Raw genomic sequence first — 21,706 nt, forward strand, 5'->3', positions numbered from 1 at the left:
ATCTGTAATCACAGTAACGGTGTGTCGGGCCCCCCAGAAGATAATGCCGCCAAGCCTTAAAGGCGGACTTGATAGCTAGAAGTTCCTTATCAGTAATAATGTAATTGATTTCAGGAGGCGAGAATTTGCGGGACCAAAATGCCACGGGATGCAACTGATTGGTTACTGGGTCCTTTTGTGATAGAACTGCCCCCATGGCAAGGCTCGAAGCATTAGTTTCAACGATGTAGGGGAGTTCTGGGCGAGGATGTTTTAAGATCAGTGCAGAGATAAATCTAGTCTTCAAATTCTGGAAAGCTTGTTCCGCCTCGGTAGACCATTCAAAACGTTTGTTTTTCTTTAACAAGGCGGTGATGGGCTGGACTATTCGAGAGAATTCGGGGATAAACCTGCGGTAAAAGTTAGCGAAGCCTAACATGCTTTGAACACCTTTTACGGAGGATGGCGATGGCCATTTGAGAATTGCATCGACCTTCTTTGAATCCATACGCACTCCGCTAGGTGATAATATGAATCCCAAGAATTCAACTTCAGTCACGTTGAAAACACATTTTTCCAAGTTAGCGAAAAGTTTGTGTTGACGCAATCTCTCGAGGACCATTTTCACGTGTTTCCGATGTTCAGTTTCCTAAGAAGAATAAACGAGGATGTCGTCAATGTAAACAACAACACACACATCTATGAGCTCTCTGAGGACATCGTTCATAAAATATTGAAAGGCGGCCGGGGCATTGCAAAGTCCGAAGGGCATGACCTGATATTCAAATAGCCCATACTTGGTGCGGAAGGCCGTCTTCCATTCATCGCCCTCTTTTACTCGTACCAAGTGGTAGGCTCCTCTAAGATCCAGCTTTGTATATATGCATGCTTTTCTGACTTGGTCCAGGAGTTCAGGGATCAAAGGTAACGGATATCTATTCTTAACAGTGATCTGGTTCAGGGCGCGATAATCTTTACAAGTTCTAAGGTCCCCTTCTTTTTTTGGAACGAAGAACAAAGCTGAGGAAGCAGGGGACTTGGAAGGACGAATAAACCCATTCGCTAGGTATTGATCCAGGTATTGTCGGAGGTGAAGATTCTCAGGCTCGGTGAGGGCATAAATTCTACTACAAGGAGGAGTAGATCCAGGTATCAGGTCTATCTGGCAGTCATAAGACCTATGAGGAGGTAGAGAGTTAGCCTGATCCTTCCGGAAAACATCTTGGAATTCTAGGTATTCAGGAGGTAACTGGGGAGCCTCCGAGGAAATTGCTGCCAGTGCAACACCAGGTCGAGGGTGACAAGTAGAGACACATTCTGGAAACTGAACCGTTCTTGCTCGCCAATCGATCTGAGGATTGTGCTTCTCTAACCAAGGAATTCCTAGAATAATCTGGAACTGAGGAGCCTTGATCACATCGAACACGATCTTCTCATGGTGTCCATCTTGACTTACTAGCGTCACTTCTTGGGTGGTATGCGTTACTGGTCCGGAGGCTATCTCCGTACCATCCACCGTAGTAATGACGTCCTTTACAGCCTTTGGACAAAGAGTCAGATTCATCCTCAAAACCATTTCATGATCCACATAATTGCCAATGGCACCGCTGTCGACGTAAGCTTCAATCGCATGTAATCGATCCGGATGTTCAGGGCTAATGAGGACCATAGGTATCACGAAATGCGAGGTCACGGAACTGGTTTTAACGCTCGGCAAGAGGACCTCTATTCTTGTCGGGCGAGGTCGTTTCCCTGCTCAGAGTTTGTGACCCTGGTAACTGCGGCTCCTACTGCCTTCTTGGCTGGTTTCACCGGACAGTCTCGAAGAAAGTGCCCCGAGTTTCCGCAATAGAGGCATAATTGCAGCTGTTTTCTCCTTTCCCGCTCCTTTTGTGTTAGTGGTCCTTTCAGGCCCCCTATTTGCATGGGTTCCCCGGAGTCTACTCCTTTGGTAGGAGTTGGTGGTTTGGAAAATACTCAAGCATCAAACTTGGAACGATCGGCCTTCCTGTTCTGCAGTCTGTGGTCAATTTGAACGACTAAGTCAATATAGTCCGAACAGTCTTGCGGGGGATTCACTACTTGGGCTAACACATCTTTGAGCTCTCCACGTAGACCTCTATAAAACAGCGTAATCCTTTTGTCCTCAGGCCATCAAGTTTCCACTATCAGTCTGTTGAAAGACGCAATATAAGCCAAAAGGTCTTGATTACCCCGTCGCAATGAAAGGAGCTCATTGTCCAAGGCCTGCCCCTGTGAATGTCTTGCAAACAGTTTTTTCCATACTGAGCTGAAAAGCTTGAAAATCATGGAGAACCGGATCATCTTGATTAACTAGAGGGATCGACCAGTCTGCCGCATTGCCACTAAGGTACGAAAGCTACCTTAGCTTGATCAGTTGGAAAGGCTGCTGGCCGGCATAAGAAGTGCAACCGGCACTGATTAATGAATACTGCAAACCTCTTTGGGTCACCAGAAAATCGTTCGGGCGGAGCCAGAGGTACATTCCCAGGTAGGTTGATCTGCACTGGGTTCGTAGAGGATGTTGAAGGAAGATTTGCCCCTGATGCGGGTAACATAGTTTGTCCGTCTTGTGACTGTAGCAATTGTCTAGCGAGATCGTCTGTTCGCTCCTTGGAAATAATCAGTTCCCTTCTTAGAGCATTCGTTTCCTGACGGGCTGCATGCACTTCTGCTCTTAGTTCCCCAAGTAACTGGGCTAGTTGGTCGGTATCCCAGGTTTCCATAGCGCCTGGGTGGGAGTTTTGCGGTAGGCTTTGTGTTCTGTAACGCTCACCTGATTCCCGCAGAGGCGCCGGTCTTGACTGGGTGAATGCCGTATCTTCAAAGGTGATGTGTAACACACGGTTGGCTCTTTGGGCTGGACCTCTGTGCACTGTATGTCTGACTCGAAGAGTAAGATGTCTGCAGATAAAAAATATGGGATTAATGAACTGGGGTTATTGGGTGCCTCTCTCCTCTTCCCTTTCTCTTCTCCTGTAGAACCCCAAAGGTTAACGCCCTCACCTTAGGTAAGTGAACGCCGAGCTCTCCATCTGCCTCGGGGCAGGGTGCCGTAACCAGTTCCTTCACTGGATAAGGGTGCAGGCCTCTTGACCTCAGAGGACTGCTGTCCGTCGTTAACTGCACAAACGGTAAGTTCTGGGCGCTTCAAATGTCTTAAGTCTTTTGTAATGATATCTCTTGTTTTGCAGAGTTCCGGCGATGGCGGATGGCGGGCTGATGAGAGTTGAGGATCGAACCCGCGTGAGGAATAGAAGCGCCTGGAAGCACGTAGGTAAGCGCTTGTAGCCTGCTTCACGATGCGCACTAACTGTCCCTTTTATCTTGCAGGTACAAGTTCGGAGCTTTAGAGAAGCTGAAGGGTGCTGGAATACCCACTGGATTCGGCGTGGGAAGGAGTAATGGCACGTGAGTAATAAAGTTGCCCAATGTCTTTAAACGCACCTTCTTTTGTCTTTCAGATGCGGGATGCAGCGCCGAAGGCCTCCGGAGCGTGCGAAGAGCTGGTAAGCTTTTGTCTTTCAGATGCCGGAATGCAGTGCGAAGACCTCCGGAACATGCGAAGAGTAGGTAAGCCTTTGTCTTTCAGATGCCGGAATGCAGCGCGAGGCGTTGGTGACAGCCGATGGACCAGGTAAGAGATGCGCTGCCACTGAAGACCGTAGTGCTAACCTGTTCTTTCTTTGTCTTTACAGGTGCTGCTGAAGACTGGATTCCAGGATGGTAAGCCTTTGTTTCCTTAGGCCCAGGATCAGAAGCAGAAGACACGATGAGCGTTCTGCTGCAGAGAATGCAGAATAACACAAAGCAAGATTCATCCATCGGGTGTGGTTTAAATAGCCTCCTGTAGTGCTTAGGTGTCTCCTTCCACAGCCACGCCTGGGTAAGAAAAGAGTTCCTGCTTTCTAGAAGAGTTCCAGTGTTCTGAACCTAGGGAGTGGCTCCTGCCCCACCCAACAGGAAAAGTAGTCCCAAACAGAAGAGGATCCGGGGTTCAACTGGCAGGTAAGTAAGCAGCATGGTCTGCTGCAGGTAAGTCCACCCAAGCATTATGAGCCCGGCGCTTCCAGCGCTGGGACTGGGCATCTTTATGAGCCTGGTGCCACTGGCGCCAGGACAGGGTCCAAAAGGTCCCAATTGGGACTGGCTGGCACTCGGAACCGGGGTTATGGGTCTGCTTCCAAGGGAGTCGGGCAAGTCCTGATCTTTTGGAAGCAGAGATCATGACAGCAACAAAGCAAACAAAGGTTCCACTAGACTCAAGGGTTTGTTTCCCTTTCCCAGAGTCTTTCCAGCTTTCTCCAGGTTTATCTTCTGTGGGTGGACCCTTCCCCAAAGTACTGTGCCGAGGGAAAATAGCTTGGTTCTTTTCTCCCAAGCTCTGGCATGATCCTCAGTACCCCTCCTCTTGGTCCACTCTCCTGCCAAGTAGGTACCCAACATTTGTATTATGTCTTTCCATTTTCACTTAAACCTACAGCCTTTGTGTACTCTCCTGCCAAGGTCTCTGAAGTCGTATTTCTCTTGATTATAACTCAGGGAGCACTTCCCCCAACATGGGTCCAAGACCCCTTCCACTTGATCATTCACACTGTTCTTTGTCTAACTTTCCTTGGTCCCACTGCCTTGGTTTACTCTCCTCCCTATGTCTATGGGAGTCACTGGTAAAAGCAAAGTTAACATTTCTCCTTATGGTTAGGGGTGTGCTATCCCCAGTATGAATCCCAAACCACCATCACTTGTTCATTCTTACTGTTCTCTTTCTTTAATTCCGCTTCATGCCACAGCTTTGGTTTACTCCCCTGCCAAGGTCTGTGGATACCACTTGTGCATATAAAGTTTGTATCCCTTCTTAATTCTGTTTGTCTTCTCAAAGTGAGTCCCAGACCCCCTTTGCTTGTTATCTCTTCCCCACGGAGTATTCCTTCTGTATATTGCTTTTCACTTCACTAGCTCTCTGGGTCTCCCAACCCTTGGATTGGCCACCCTTTTACCTGCAGGTTCTTGGCCATCTCCCTTTTGTTGTTTGTGGGTCTCCCATGAGCTGCAGTTGCTCTAGTTGTTCACCAGGGCCTTTCCCGGTGCTCTGTGTGTCTCTTCTGTGATTCAGTGGGTTCCTGAGCACATCAGAGCCACCTCCGGTCCTCTGTGTCTCTGCTCTACAGTTCGGAGGCCCGCGTGCTCACCGTAGCTTCCTCTGTGTTTCTGCGTGTCTCTCGGCATCGGATGAAGTTCCAAGAACAAAGACGCGATTCTTCTCTTCCCTCTCCTACTTTGAATGGGAGCTGACCATTTACATTGCTCAAAAGACTAGAGCATATTAATTAGTTCTGGTCAGTAATCCTCCTTACTTGTTGCCGCTTCCTCGTTCCAGTGGTGTCTAATTGGGATGTGTTACACAAGTACATTAGGGGCATTAGGGAATATTTTTTTTTAGGTGTTTTGAGGGATGGTGGGAGGGTTAGATGGTTACCATGTTCTCCCAAGATGGTCACTACTGTAAGGAAGGCATGGTATCAAGAATAGACAGACAGAAGTGATCTCAGTTCAAGGGTGTTTATTAAACTGTATAGCTAGGGTGGAAAAACACCTCATCTATATCTAAGAAGGGAGCCAGCTACAACCATCAAATCAAAATAATGCATTCCTTGTGGCGTCTTGTCAAAATAAAAGGGCCTATACTAAAAAACCTATTGCCAATCTGTACAACTAAATACCAAAAAGAGCGTGGGATAGGATTCACAAGAAATAAAGACGTGTTCACAAATAATAAGTCAGGATGTGGTAGCCGGGGTCTCCCTTCCCCACGTTTTGAGCATGGGACAAGCTTTCCCAGCATGAGACGACTGTTCTGCTTCAGGTATCAGGGCGATGGTGGTTAAGTTCTTTTCTAGTAAAAGAAGTCTCTTGCCTCTGAAGACCTGCTGTTTGCGAAGCAATACAAATGTTCCTTTCAGCATATACGTTGGGTGATAACTCTTCACCCCGAGATCCCCTCTCCTGGGCTTGTATCCCAAAACAGTTCTCATTGAGATCAGGAACTTTGGTGGTTGATGTTCCTGCGTCCGCGGGCCTGACGAGTTCAAATAACCAACAAAGAGTTCCTTTCAGATTACACTTGAGAATCTTCAGCCCTGGGTCCCCCTCATCTGGGCTCAGACCCCTCTCGAATATCAGCCTCCCTTCTGTCAGGTTCACTCCGGCTTATATTCAATTTCTCCTTGGCATTCACAAATGTTAATGTCTTTTTAAACAGTTCCCCGTGGTCGTCCCGCTGCCAGGTTCACTTTTGTCAACACATTGTTTCTTGGGACTTTAGACTTCGCCCCTCTTTATTGGAATCCCTCCTGCGGGTTCACTCTTGCCACTTCATATTTCCTTTTGCTTTCTCCCGATGCAGGATTCACTTCCCTTACTTTCTCAACATTTCATCGGTCAAAGACCTTCAACTGTACAGGGATTTTGCTAGACCCCTGTATGACTACTTTGACCTTTCCTGGTGGTTCTCCTACAGCCTTCTGGTATCAGTTCACTGAACATGGAATTAACCAGTCTCTCTCGAGTGAGCAGTCATGTGGTTCCGATTCCCTCTGCAGCAGGTCTTCCCTTAGCAATTTACAGTTCTTTGAACTTTTCTCAATGTGCCACTTTGCGACTTTCATTCAACACAGTTTGGTCTCTTATCAGTTCTCCCCTCGACTCACTGGCTGTGATGAACCGCTTGGCTTTCCTTGGGTATGGAGTCGAGGCCGGTACCACGGTAGCATGCATCTCCCTCGGTCCTGCTTATCAGCATAGACACACTCCGTGTACCGTTGACATCTGCTGCACCACACTTGCGCTATTGTTCACAGTAAATTAAGAATATGATAACATTCGGCTACATGATGGCACTCTTGATGCATGGTGAATGGGCGTGTTTCCATTTTAATGACGTAGAAAGCTCAAATACTCCTAATTTTGAATGCAATGCCATCAAGGTTTTTCTTGTACCTTTCATTAGCTAGCCACCGGTTGAAAAGCAAGTGAAGCCGTGAAATCTTTCAGGAACACAATAGCAAAGCCTAGCTTGTGATCAGAAGTCCCATGACTGCATTCCTGAACTGGGGTTTCTAGTGTGAGGTGAATTCAGTGACAGTTTCAAGTTACCCCAACAACAGAAATATGTCTGGGCCTGTTCCATTAGAGTTTTAAATAAGACACAATATAATTCAAATAAAATGGGACGTTATACTGTTTATGTAAGATATTTTACATTATTTTAGTTAACATGAAATGTAAGACAAATGACAGTTTGTAACACAAGTGGGTTTTCTTTCTATACTGGGAATCCATGAATATTGCACTTGTGATGAAATCCCAGAGTTTTATGTTGCTGCCATGTTCGCCAATGAACATTCTGAGCTTCCAAAATCTTCTGCAATGTAAATTCACTCTTTTTGCAATGTGAGAAAGTAGAGGGTATTCTCACTCCTGCTCCCCTTGTATCCTCTGCACAGGTGGCCAGGGAAAGTCCATCGCTTTTGGATCCTTACCCTCAGGGTGGAAAAGTGAGCGAAGATCACCTGGATGAAGGGTCCTTGGGGATTGGACATGGTGTGCACTCTAGCAGGACACAGTATTCCACATTTTCCTTTCAGGAAAGAAACACTATCCCAGAGGTGGTTATGGGATATTGTTCCCCATGTCCCATTGACCAAGGACATGATGGGAGATATTATCAGCCCAGATGTACTAGAAGCAGGAAAAGGAATAGGGTGCCCTTAGGTGAGTCATGGTATCCCCTTTCAGTAGTAATGACCAACCTAGCCAATCCCGCAACCTTTATGGTTATTGTAATTCAGCCCTCATTCTTTCCCCTCTTGGGACACCTGGCAGTACTGAGATGAGGAAGAGGCAACTGAGCGTAATGATCACCACACACTTTCACCACTTTGGTACTGGGATGAGGAAGATGCCTGTAAGGTTTGAAGGTCCGGCATATACCCTTATTCAGGGTCAGGCCGAGCTAATTAAGAGAGCACATCTTCAACCTGTAAGTGGTTGCAGGTGTATAAAAAGAGGAGGGAAAAACCAGACAAAGTAACAGTGAAATCTGAAGTGCGCCTGGCGAGTGAGTCAAGACGCTGAAAGGGACAACCTGCGAGAGACCGAGGACTGTGAATGTTGAAAGTCCGAGAGGGTTTGGCGAAGGAGAAACAGGTTCTCTGTGGAGCTGGTCTCCGAGAAAGAAGGGCGGCAAGAGAAGGAGCTGCCCCTTTCATGAATTCAGAAAATGCTCATTCTCCTGTAGCGAGTGTCATAGGCCTAGGAGAAAAACCTCTGATTTCCAGAAGCCCGATCTTTGACAATCCGGAGCTGAAGAAGCCTGCAGGGGAGCCTGGTGATTGTACTGAAAGCCAATCCACAGTATAACTCTGACACCTGAGTCTATCCCATTGTTGAACTGTGAAATCCTGAAAGACAAAGTAGTGGAGTGGTCATGTATTTTGAATGAGTTACAAGAGATACGTGTTCGAAAGTCTCTGCGTCTTCAAAGCAACTTTCAATTATTTATAAGATACCAAGTAACCGAGTGGTTTGCGTATTTGCTGTGTTATAAGAAATAAGTTGTCGAAAGTCTCCAAATCCTTAATGAACTTTCGATTGTACCCGAAAATGATGCTACAGTGATTGTGTGCCTCAGTGAAAGGACAACAAGTGTAGAAGGAGCTGCAGGATAATTAAAGCCACCGTTTTTCTATGAAATAAAGAGCCTTTTCATAATAAATACTTAAATACTTAGAAGTTTCGTGACTACAGAAACACAGCGGAGAGCGAATAAGATGAAACAAGTGGTTTGTTCTAAAGTTTACAAAGGGTAGTAAGCTGCGTGACCTGTAAGGGCTGGACTGTGTAGTACCATAACTGCGTCAAGGCTGAATACTCCAAAGAGACTAAATCTAAAATTACAGAAACTTGTTAAAAGTTTGGGGAAAGGATCCCGAGTGCCTTTCTTGTTCAAGCTACTTGGGAACCTCAATATCTTTTTGTTGAAAAGACTTATTGAACATGCAATCAAAAACGAATCAGTTTGAATGTGAATCCAGCACTGCCAGTCAAGCAAGGTTACATGACTGTGCCACAGAGACGATTTTGAATACCGCATTAAATTAAAGAAATTCAAGTATATATGAACTATTAAAAGAGAGAAATACCTTTATTTAGTGAATCTCTTCAGTAAGGAACTCTCTTTATTATATTAACTGTTTTTGGAAACAAGTGGAAGGGAAACCCCCATGACACTAACAGTTTCTGTTTTGTTAAAATCAACAACCTTGGACATTTTTGCTTAGTTTGTGACGATAAGCATAGGCTTGGACATAGACAAATATTTGGTTTTGGAATTTCAGACACAGACTAGTCTTAGTTTACTTTAAGTAGGGAAATCCCATCTTAGCACAGGTCAAATTAGGCATTACTCCATCCTGACGTTTTAGTTTAATAAGGCAGCGAAACAGGAATCCTTTGTTTCTCCTTCCATGATGCCAACCTTAGAGAAAGTTCATAGTTCTAACTCTCCTGTGCATTTTTCCACATGGGTTTTAGATTCTAATGAGGCAATAGTTGAAGAAATCTGTGAATTCCAGTTGTCTTTAAAGTATGAAATCAGGCCTCTTGTCTCATCGAAGTTTTTCTTTTTTCCCAGTCACAGTTTGTGGCGTATCTTTAACCTTGACAATAAACTACATTGAAAAGGACCTTCGAAATGGTTGTAGTCTGAAATTCACTTTTTAAAGAGACATCCTTTTACCAAGCAGCGAGCAAAATGCACAGTGCAACATTACATTTTTCTTAATGGCCTCTCTCTTGCTCATTCAAAAAGGCTTTTCTCGGTTCATTTTGTTAAGTCATTATCTAAGCCTAATTTTTCCGAAAGGTGGCATGAAGTTCGCAAAAACTACATTGCTTAAAAAGGAGTCCCTGCATTTTTCATGTTGCATTCCGTTTCCAAAATAGCTCTAGGTAGCCCAAGGATGGAAGGATCATTTGAAGACTCTATATAGTATCTGAAGTAATTGCCAACTGCTGAGAGGACATTGTTCAAGCCAGAGCAGTGGGCAACCTTGTACCGAGCTTTTGCTTGGTACAAGGATGTGGAGACCTCATATGGTGGGTAACTGTTAGAGAGCACATACATAACAGACGGACACAGTACATGTCGGCGTGTGAAGAGGTCATTCAGCAAGGAAATCCACATTTTATACATACTGTTGTGTATGTTGTGACGAATCGCAGGATTCCATCACATCTCCCCAGGGGGAGCATTTCCCTGTGTGGCTAGGGGAGTGAGCCTGCTGTGCAATACCCTCCCTAGGAGTATAGTCCAGCAGGACCTCACCGGGAGAGACCCCCCTCTGGGTACAAGGACTGCCGTTCTTATGAGGAACTCCCTAAGCACTGCATCAACATAACCTCTTTCACCAATATCCTGTGAAGAAAAAGATGAAAAAGGAACTAGACCTGTTATTGTCTTTCATATACACTATTGGTCCCTGTGAAGGAAACCTTATATGGTACTGGGATGAAGAAAACCACTGGGAGATTACAGAAATGAGTCAGACAGACAGGAATACTTTGACAGTATGCTGGGGGAAGGCCCATGGCAGCATCATAAAACTTGGAGGCTGAGAGACCGGGAGTGTCAAACCACCTGGTAGAGGTATGCTCAGAGAAACTTGGACGTGCGACGTCCGATGCTGGAAAGAAGTTTAAGTGCAGCTCCCAACGCACAGCGTGGGGAAAGAGAAGATACGCAAGAGATCGAGGAGAAGACCAGGCGTCTTAAGCCTGAACAGGAAACAAGTGGTGGAGTGACTGCAGGCATTGAGTGGTGGACCTGGAGGTCTGTTGACAACACTGATACCACTTCCATTGAACTATCGTGGACCATGCTGAACAATGAAGGTTCAGAGAGACCATTCTTACCACTGATTCAACACACATCACTGATATGATTGATTACAGGGGCATTGGCCATAGCTGTTACCCCACCCCCAACTAACACTACTCCAGACAATATCCTTGAACTAGTATATTTCGCACCTAATGAGATGTGGGTGTGGGCACTAAGCATGAATATCCCATGAGGGGTTATCATTGAGTAGGGCATGTGGGTGCATCTTCTACTCCACTCATATGACTGAATATTTTCATAGTACTATCATTCGAGTTTATAAACATATTATGCACCTTGGTATTGAACTGTAACATATAGGCTACTCAAGATTGTCATATGCTGTGATATTAAGGTTCTCCAAACGTCCTTGTTTGTTTTTCCTCTTTACTCCCATCAATTCCCAATTTAGGTATGTATCAATAGTTTTATACCAAGTGTTACAAATGTCTAATGTAGTAATGATATTCATTATTTCATGACTAATGATAAATGGAAATGTTTCTGATTAATGTCCATATGGGAAACAAACAGGCTTGACAAAGACGGAAAGTAGAAACATGTGTAGGCTGTTACCACACCTATTGGCTGCAACTACATCCATATTGGAGAATAATTAAACTTTCAAACTTTAGAAATTGCTTTTTTGTACCCATTGACTGAATGGTTTTTGTACTTAAAGATTTTACTGGAGTCATAATTAGCTTGGGGCTAAGCGCAAAGTGCTAGTAACATTTGTATACTGTTTGTTTTGTGGTTTGGGGAGATCGACAGTGCACTAGCCACGCGGCTGGCCTTATTATTCTAATGTTCTGTGTCTCAGCGCTGCAAACAGGTTACCCCAACCTCTCTACTACGGTTACCTAGAACTATCCATGGATACTTGATTGAACTGAACTTGGTGGAAATCACCTCCCAGAAGAAGGGAGTCATTTGGCTGTACTTTTGGTTATTCCATTAGTGGTAGCATTTGGATAAGTTAGTTTGGACAACGGACTGATCTTGATTTGAACTCTCACTGATGACCGACGAGTACCCCGATTAGCTTGGATAGCTAGGGAACGCCCTTAGTATAGGTAAAGATAGAAGTTCTCACGTTTTAGTTAATTAACAGCAGTGAAATGAAAAGTCACAGTTCGTGCTCTTCTTCAGAACCGCTGTAATGTATAGGACATGGTATAATATACATTGATACCTGTATGCTTAGATACCTTTTGCAACACATGAAATGATATACAATGTGTTGGCATGGTTCTTATGTGGACGATTGCGTTTACTGATATGTGCTGCTTTTTTTGTTTTCTACTATATTAGGTCAGGGCTTCTTGTTGACACAGATTATACAATGTTTCCATCACATTTTCAAAACTTCTGCCAAACTTGCAAATAGAACCAGCAAGCTTTCATTGCATGTCATTTTGTTTTTGTTTACTTTTCTGTTTCGGACATCCTAAAAATGTGTTGGTGTTTTGCTATTGAGTTTAAGAGGTTATCACTAATGTTAACACCGCCACATCTTTTGAAGTAGTGTGCAGAGTTCCATTACCAAAATAAGTGCTTACAATTTATTTTAATTTTCCATAATCTATTTTGTCCCAGGATGGACGACTTCGAGTGAATGATCAGCTTGTGGCAGTAAATAGTGAATCGCTATTGGGGAAGACCAATCAAGAAGCAATGGAAACATTGCGACGGTCAATGTCAACTGAAGGGAACAAGCTCGGGATGATACAGCTCATTGTGGCAAGGAGAATAAAAAGGAGAGAGGTAATTATTTGTGTTACTCGTGCATAAAAGATGTTACTTTGCAACAACAAACTCCGAAGATTGCCATTGTTAAATCCTCTGACCTTCCCAGCCCTGTAAACGCTCTTTGAAAAGTAAAAGTAAATAAATTGAACTAATACAATGGAAGTGGAATGTGTGCTTTTGTAAAACTATTCTCTTTTCTCATCTATATGATCAACAAAGAACCAATGATCTCTTCTATGCACTGTTCCAAGTTGTTTTGCCGTACTATACACTTTGGTGTCAAATGGAATCCTAGTATTCTGCTTAGTTTTTACCTGAAGCCAGACAATGTAGAATCAAACATACATTTTCATGTGTTGAGGTAATGTTCATGAAAACAAACTAGAATTAAACTCTCCTCCCTTGGTTTTGGGAGTGCATTTAGTTTCGAATTTCAAACGTTCCTATAATACAACTGGAATGGTGCAGGGGTTCATGTGTGTTTTGAGGGTAAGACTAATTTGGGGGGTATGAAAGAGGTACGCCATTAAAAGAAGGTATAGGAATGTTTTAAAGTTTGAAAAACAAAGTTTGAAATCAAGGTTTTTGTGAAAAAATTCACAGACCCATTTTAATCTTAAAGTTAGGCCTGCCACCTGTTGCTTTTTGTACCTTTCCCCAATAGGTTTGCGGATATCTATGAAGTAGAACATGCATGCTTCGGAAATATGTTGTACAAATCCAATACGCATTTAGTGAATGCAAAATATAGGTTAACATTCTGATTTGGTATAGATGAGCCAATAAATGTGCAATGTGCATTTCACTGATTAGGGAGATTGGTTTAACTTTTTTCCTTTACAACATATAGAAAACCAATGCATATATTTAATTTCATAGCATTCTAGAACGCTCTCTGGGTAAGCTGAAATCAACATATTCTGTGCCTGGTCATTAATGTCATACATCATTTTGCAGTGCATAAACTAAATTCATGTTATATTCAGTGGACTTACATTTTATGACAGCTACATCAGGAAGATGAATTTCTTCCTGAAATGTCATCCTGTTAATCATGATGCCAAATATCCTTGTTCGGGTGTCCATGGTCCAGTGAGCCTTGCGGGAGCATCTCAGCAGACTAAGGTCTAACTTTCTAACATTGTTAATGATACATGAAACTGTAGACCCCTGGAGATTGAACCCCTGCTTAGTAAAAGAGTATGGACAGGGTTGCAGTTGGTGAGGTTTCCTTTTTTTCTAACCATAAATGTCAAATGCACAGGCTCTAATCCCCCAATCACTAGAAAAGAGATCATGTGGTTCTTCACGTTAAGTAGTACATATGGAACATCAGCTGATGCCATGTTGTGGGCAAACATTCTGGTTTGTTGACCCTTCCAGAGGAGACTAAAACGGGTCATCTTATCTGTGAATGCCGAAACCTGGCAAATCAATACCATAGTCCAATTACCTTTTATCTGAATTGTACATTTGGGATCAGAGAGCGTGACAAATCTGAGGATGTTGTCCCTTCTCCCATGGGCAGAGCCATTCTCATGTGGCCAGGGCGATGCAGCCATACCCCATGTATCCCCCTAGGGGTGGTGTACCATGAGAGAATCCTATGGGGAGTGATAACCCCTGTGGGATGAGGGATGACAGCCCAGGAGAGACATGGAATAGTCATAACCCAATCCTACCTTCATCCTCCTCCTACCCTTCCCATAGTCATGTAGCTCCCTGCAAATCTATATCCTTGTGTTAAGTAGACCCTTCCACCTCTTTGCCCAGTACTAGAATGAGGAAGAGTAGGCGCTACCCTTATGACTCCCACAACAACTATACTGAGACAAAGAATAAATATCGTCTACACATGTGAAGATCAATTCGAAACAACTGTGACAAAGATGAGCAGAGCAATACTGAGTACTGTGCAAGTCCCAACAGCGCGGTATTGTCGTTAAGGACCATTGAGAATACCACTTTGTATAAAAACAGAATGACTTGAGACAGTGTCAAGTCCTCCCTCCTTTGAGGAACCGCTGTCGCAAGTGGCATGCCACAGAGTTTGGTAAACAGGCTGGCTGGAACACAGAGAAGGGAGCGAGATGGAGAGGAGCTGGCCCCAAGTGGAAAGACCACTCTCCAAGCCACAAAACCGGAGCTCCCGGTGTGCCCATGTGCTGGTAGACATGAGGAATCAAAGCCGCATCCCCATAGCAGAACTTAACCGAACTGTGGAAGGATGCCAGATAAGGCCGCTCAAACTATTGCAGACCAAGGGTCGAGATACGGGGTTTGTCGGGTGGACGCAGGGAATCTAAGAAGCAGTAGTAGAAGTTGTAAAGAAGGGAGAGATCCTGAAAATACAGGGTATGGGACCCTGACAGGAGGAGGAGTGTTGCCGAAGTAAAAACAATGCCGAAAACGAGTCTGGGATTTGCAACCATATGAGGATTGCATCCAAGGCCATCTTCATAGTCAGTCACAGTACCTGGCTGGCTAGTGTACTAGGTTGGCTGTGACCCAAGAAAGTCTGCAGGAAACAAAACCCACAAGTGAAGCATCCTAAAAAGGGCGAGTAGAGTACTCGCACATGCATGAAGATTAAAAACAAGATTCCTCTGCACAATCACAGAATCTGGTAAGCTAATGCACCGGATTGGCTATGAGAATAAGAAGAAAGAAAGGGTAAGACAATCCAGTACCCTTGAGAATAGTGCCAAGAATCTTTTTCCCAGTCACCATACCTGGGAGAAGAGGGTGCCAGGTTGACTGGGGAGAGACTGAAATAAACAAGGGTAAGGGAAACGTACCCCTTGATTTTTGGGTAGCCAAGAAAGTCTTTAGAGAAAGCAAGCCCTCTCTTGGCAGTGTGGGAATCCGACAACCTGGTGGGACAAGGTTCTGTGAAGGCATCATGAAGTAAGAAACAAACAACAGGCTTAAGATTAAAACAAAAGATATTTATTAACTTAAATGTCAGGATGGGTGAAGGTCTAACTTGCCCTATGCTAAGGTGGGATTTCCCTACCTGAATGAAACTAAGGATAGTATGAGTCAAAGAGTTCAACTTAAATGTTTCTGTTTGCCAAACCTATCCTTGCTCTCACAGCTAAAGCTAACAAATGTGTAGGGATGTCAAAGTCCAAAGAAATAGTGTTCACCTCAAAGTTCTGAGCCTCTTCCGACTTGGAGCTTACTCTCAGCTCCCCTTCCCCAAGTATAAGAATGTTCCATGAACAAGTCTCAAAGTTGACCTTTCTCCAGGTCAAGGTGATATAGTTCAGAATCGCTGCTTGGGGTTCTCTTCCCCAAGTTTCAAGTAATACAGTGCAAAACAAAAAGGCTCTTGTGACTCAGTTCTCACGACAACAAGTGCGATTCATCTACAATGGTTTCATTGGGCTGTTAAACAGTGTTCTTATTTTTTACGATTTAGGGCTCATTGGTCTAGGCGCAGTTGTCGGACCGCACGGTCAACCGATCACAGATCGCGCAACCAGGATCCTTGGTCTCCCCAGCCCACACAGGTCCCTTGACACTTGCTCCTGTGCACCAAGTCACCTTCACGTTGTTCCTTTTATTGGCCTCTTGGCTTAGTGTGTAGTTTTGCACTCCTCTGGCCTCTCTTCGAGAGCCTCGTGGCTCTGCCACCACATGTCACACACCTCTTGCCAAACTGTGGGCTTGTCACACTGCAGTCACTCATCGAACTTCACTGTCTGGCTCCCTTTCGCCCTTGATGCATTTAACTTCAGGGTTTGTTACATTGTGGTGCAAGATACATTTAATATTGTTTTCTTTCAGTTCAGTGTCCCAAATGCACTTGTGTTGCTTAATTTGCAGGATCTCATTCATTTCAGTATTTAATATTCAATATTTAATATGCACTTATTTTGCTTCAAAGTTAAGTTCCCATTTAGTTCGGTATTCAGAATGCATGTATTGGCTTCAAAGCACGGACCATTGTTCACTTGCAGTCATACAAGATTGACTTAGTACTTACAAGCCCTCCCGACACTCACTGGTCTTTGTCTTCCCGGTGGTTCCTGCAACTTCCTTTTGTCTTCTGAAGTCGGGAAACCCACAGGCTCAAACCCTGCCCATCTGTCGTGTGCTTCTTTCTCTATGCTGGCTCTGGGGTTTCTTCCTGGAAGCGAGCAGTGTCATCTCTGCACCAGGCTTCTCCTCAGCAGCTCCTGCTACTCTCACTTGGAGGTGGAGGCTCCCAGACCTGGGGAAAACACACAGCCCACTCATTCGGATCCTACAAGTCTTCTGGGATAATTGCCGGCATCCGGGCTCTGTAACCGGTCCCACCAGGGCTGCTTCCTCATAAGGGTCTTCTGCTGCTCCCTTACACACAGGTTTCTTGGCTGCTTGGCCTGTCGCTCTCCCTCCTGTTGTGCTCTTCCCTACTGGGCTGGTCTCATTTTATATACCTACAGCCCCTTTACAGGCTACAGGTGTGGATGTTTAATTAGCCCTGCCTGACCACAATCAAAGGGGCCTTGCCCTCACAGCTCTTAGCAGACATCTTCCTAATCCCAGTACTGGAGTGGTGAAAGAGTGTATTCTTCATTGCTCTCAATTGTCTCTTCTTCATCCCAGTACTGTCACGTTTTACATGTGGGAAAATAAGGGGAGCTGTATTATAATAGCCCAGAAAGGTAGGGGGAGGGTTATGTTGGCTGTCAGTTGGAAAAGGAGATACCATGTCTTGTCCGAGGGTACCCCACTCCTAATCCTCAAGGACCCTACACCCAGGTGATCCTCCCTCACTTCTCCAATCCCAGGATCAGTATCCAAGAGTGATGGCCTTCGTTATCCACCGGCACAGATAATGCAAGGGGAGTAGGAGTGCGGATACCCTCGGGTTTCTCACAGTTGTCCATCTTTTTGGAAGTTGTTTTGTTGCACCATTTTTGAAACTTTGCTTTATGAACTGAAGAACCTTGGCCATTGATCTGAAGAAGAAGATTCCCTTGCACCTTAGTTTGAGTTATTCGTGTTAGAGTTGGAAATGGGGTTTTGACATGAAGGTGGACTTGTTTAACATCCCTAGTCTCCTTAACTATTATTTCAAGGCAGGTAACCCCCTCCTATTATTAGGGACAGGAAGGCATTTCCTCAACCCTTATTTTACTTTTAAATAAAGGTTTATAGTAACGAACATGCCACCACTGTGTCGAATTCTTACTTCTACATCCTCGCAATAGTCACAAGTTTGCTGCAGATGTCCAGGCAGTGGCTAAGTAGGAATTTCATTTTATTGGGAAGTGTTCTGAGACTGCTGCACTTCTCTTGGGACTTGCCAACAGATCTTCCTACTTGCACCTTCCTCCTTAAAAGGATCTTATTTAAACTTGTGCAGTGGTGGCCCTCTTTCTACAAAAAGGTATCTGCTTACATTTCTAACTGTGCAAAATAGGTGCAGTTTTGTAAGAGCTCCTTTGCGTCGCCAGCGTGCAAATCAATTTGTAGTTACAGTCCTTCTCCACTTTCAAAGCCAAAGGGGACTCATACTAATTCAAACTGAAGATCTGGATTGTGTTACATGTCTGTCACCTACTTCTGTCAGCAGATCATTTAAATAACAAGTCCTGGCCGGGCCTGGCTTTAATGGATTTCCTTACAATCCCAAAGGATAGCTTCTAGGAAGCAGTTTATCTTTTTTTCTATACCATGATGGTACCGTTGATTTGTACAAGGTAAAAATAACTGCAATGATGGAGACTATTGGAAATGAAGAGGTACAAATGATATTTACTGGAAATAATTAATGCAAATTTGTGGTGTACAAAAATACCCCACTTTGACTATTTAGTACAGAAATGGTACAATAGATGAAAATAGCAAGAAAAGAACTTGGGATAGGATCAGTTTATTTTCGCCCCCTTTCTGAAAGTATACCATCAAAGATGAAAATATGCAAGTGCAAATAATGAGGTGATGTTTGGGTTCTATGTCATTTCATCGATACCCATTTGTATGATGCGTGTTTTTCCGCAGAATTTTTGCCGAAAAAACATTTCAATATTTTTTTTTAATTATTTGTGGGGGTGCGACGGGTCTGACACCAAGATGTATCCCTTCAATGTTGGAACATATCTTAGACAGAAGATAAAAGGTTAATATTAGGTGGGCGGGACTTCCAGGGTGATTGACACCTTTAATGTTCAATAAGGAAAGATCAGTGGGGTGCTTTACTTTAATGACTATTGGTTTTCTTTGGTTACTTGGAGACAACGGGGCTTGGCGAGGAAGAAAATGTCGGTTACGAGTGGGCTTACTGATAGAGCTCCACCGTAACATCTGAAGTGAGACAGATCGTTGCGCCACAGTGAATAGTTCTTAAGTAATTTATTATATGTAAGGTGATCGCTCCCCTTCGCGTTGTTGCCAGTACCCCTGAAACTGACAGAGCCGCGGAGCGAAGGAAACAAGGAGGCGGGGCATGTAAACCCTTCCCCTCGACGTTGTCAGCTGTGAGACTGATGGAGCTGCATAGGAAAGAAAACAAGGAGGCGGGGCGGTTAATCATTCGGCCCCACACCATCAGATGTGAATCTGACAGAGACGTGCACTGTGGAGAAGGAGGCAGAGCCTACCAACATTGCGTTCAACATTGGAAGGGAGAGATTGAAAGAAACACTGAGCGGAGGAAAAGGGGCGGAACAGGTTTACACTTCAGAAGTGCAAAATAGAATGAATGGTATACGGTTTTCAAGAAACGGACACAACAGTACCCTGCTGAGTCCTCTTGAGAAGTCAGTCATTAGCAGGGAATTTTACTGGTTGCCTCCTATATTATTACTGGAAAAGGAATGTAGTTTCAGAGTAACAGTCTGGACCATTCTGCTACTTCAGTTTACAAGGTTGAAACTCTTACACTAAGTAAGGACTATGCTACTACTTTAGGCTTGAAATTCCAAACAATACGGATAGAGAAGGTTATACCTTACAGTTGTTTAAGGCTGAAAACTCTTAGAGGGAACTGAATGGTCAACAAACATGGTATGAGCCAAACAATGGACAGTTTTTAGTCTTAGACTAGTTCAGTCAGTCTATATAAGACTGGGACTTGGACATATTGTTTTTTGTTGGTAAAAACACATCCAATGGGGAGAACACCAGAAGGAAGTGACTGAGTCCTGATGCCTACATTCCCTATGTTGATGTGAGAAGAACTCCGTACTCTCTTGAAAGAGACTTTGTGCTACAGTATCCTTTACATAAATAATAGAGTTTCATTAAAGTTGTGTTGGAAAAGTTAACCCTGTCTACGTGTACTCTTATTTCCACGGTAAAGTGTGACAGGGGGGGTTCCCCCAAACCCTTCTCATTTACCTATTTTGTTTTATTCCTGACTCCACACCCGAAACATTTTTGAAAAGTTTTATTCAGCAAGAATTATGTGGAAAAAAAGCTGTCGTAACAACGGATGTAAATGAAAGGACGTCATAGAAAGGGGGAGGTATTTAGGTAACATACATGCATTTGTTTCTGGGTCATTCATAGCGATGGTTGAGAGGGCCATTTCTCATCTAAACCAGAGAAGCAGAATGAGGGAGTAGGCCTGAGTTATTCTCTGCTAAATTGAAAGGTCATATTCTATATCCAACATGCTAAAGGAGCTAGAGGAGTAGGGTAAGGTGTGAGCAGGAGGGGCTTTACATCTGCTGCTGCTGTCCAGTGACTCGTAATTGGGCTAAAGAAGTATCAGTCGAAAGTGATTGCAAGCAGAAATTGTTAAGGAAGATATGGATAATCAATGTTAACTTAGTTGTATGACATTCTGAAATTATGATGGTAAAGAGCGAGCTTGAGTTCGTAGATGTTATACAAGAGTAGACAAGGATATGTTTAGGCATTCTAAATCGCTTGTTTGAAGAAGGGAACTTGTGTTTCTTTGTTTGGGGGGGTATTGGGATCAATTAAACAGATGCAGCAGCAGGTGTACACCTCACCTTAGAGTATCCCGGTGTGCAGAAGTTTCCACCATGATGGATGTCTGTTGGATTCTGTGTGGAGCGGATGGGAGGTCAGGCCTGCTTGCATAATATAATTTGGGGTCCATGTAGTTTCTGTAGATTTTGTTAACACATTGGGTGTTTGTTAGCAGCACGTTCGTCTTTAGTTGGTCTTGGCAAATCGCTCTTCGCATTTTGAGCCTCTACTAACTTCTCCTTTGATCTAAGATTTCATATTTTAGAATTACTGCAGTTCATCAGCCTCATAGTGAACTGGGGGGGGTAACCGTTTTCCTCTTTCAGAGGGTAACAGCCATATTAAGGAGGCCATCTTCCATATTGTGACATGTGGGTGGGCTTTGCTTGGTGGTTTCTGGGGATATCTGGGTTGATGGATGGATGGATGGCATGAGGTGCCGTAAAGCAGCTTTCGGTCCATGCAAATCACGCTGTGAAATGAAAAATGGGCCCACAGTTGAAAGATGTGCAATTCAACCCCTCCCATCCATCGTTCTTCTGGTTTACATGGTTCCTGGTTGCACAGACTGCCTCCCTCCCCTTTGTTTTCCTGCTATGAAGATTTGGGAATACACCGTCGGCAACAGTATTTCCCTGGCCATGGTTTCATTGTGCTGCAACATCTGTGAAACAGCCTGCATCTGCAGACTCCCATCTGATTGGCTTGGGTGCACAGATCACACTTCTAGATTTGTTCAGACAATTAGAATATTACATTGAAGGGAAGGCATTATGTCAACCTTGTGATTTTCCTTTTACTTTTAGAGTAGGCTGGGAATATGCTCTCGGTTGTATGTGCTAATGAAGGGATTTATAACATTACGTTGGGCTTGTCATGAGGAATGTTCATACTGCCTGGTTAAATGGAAACATGTACTTCATGGAATGCAGATGGTAGCAAATTGAACAATAGATAACCTGAACAATTAGTTCTTTGGAAAAAACATTTTCGTCTCCCCGTTGGTTTACATTTATTTGTGTTCTTTAGGAATAGAAAACGTCTTTTGACGTTACCTGCTGCCTCACAATAAAGCTTTAT

At 44.0% G+C, this 21,706-nt stretch overlaps 1 protein-coding gene across 8 annotated transcripts in view; it reads left to right on the plus strand.

Annotated features, from left to right (window-relative positions):
- Positions 1-21,706, plus strand: part of PARD3 (par-3 family cell polarity regulator) — a 2,149,932-nt gene that overhangs the window by 1,281,933 nt on the left and 846,293 nt on the right. For all 8 annotated transcript variants that reach the window (XM_069648049.1, XM_069648048.1, XM_069648046.1 and 5 more), the window contains exon 14: positions 12,539-12,706. In XM_069648049.1, coding sequence (XP_069504150.1) covers positions 12,539-12,706 — 168 coding nt within the window. The remainder of the gene's footprint in view (positions 1-12,538; positions 12,707-21,706) is intronic.

Source organism: Ambystoma mexicanum, chromosome 2q, assembly GCF_040938575.1.
Source record: "Ambystoma mexicanum isolate Mex_15411 chromosome 2q, UKY_AmexF1_1, whole genome shotgun sequence".
Classification (NCBI taxonomy): Eukaryota; Metazoa; Chordata; class Amphibia; order Caudata; family Ambystomatidae; genus Ambystoma; species Ambystoma mexicanum.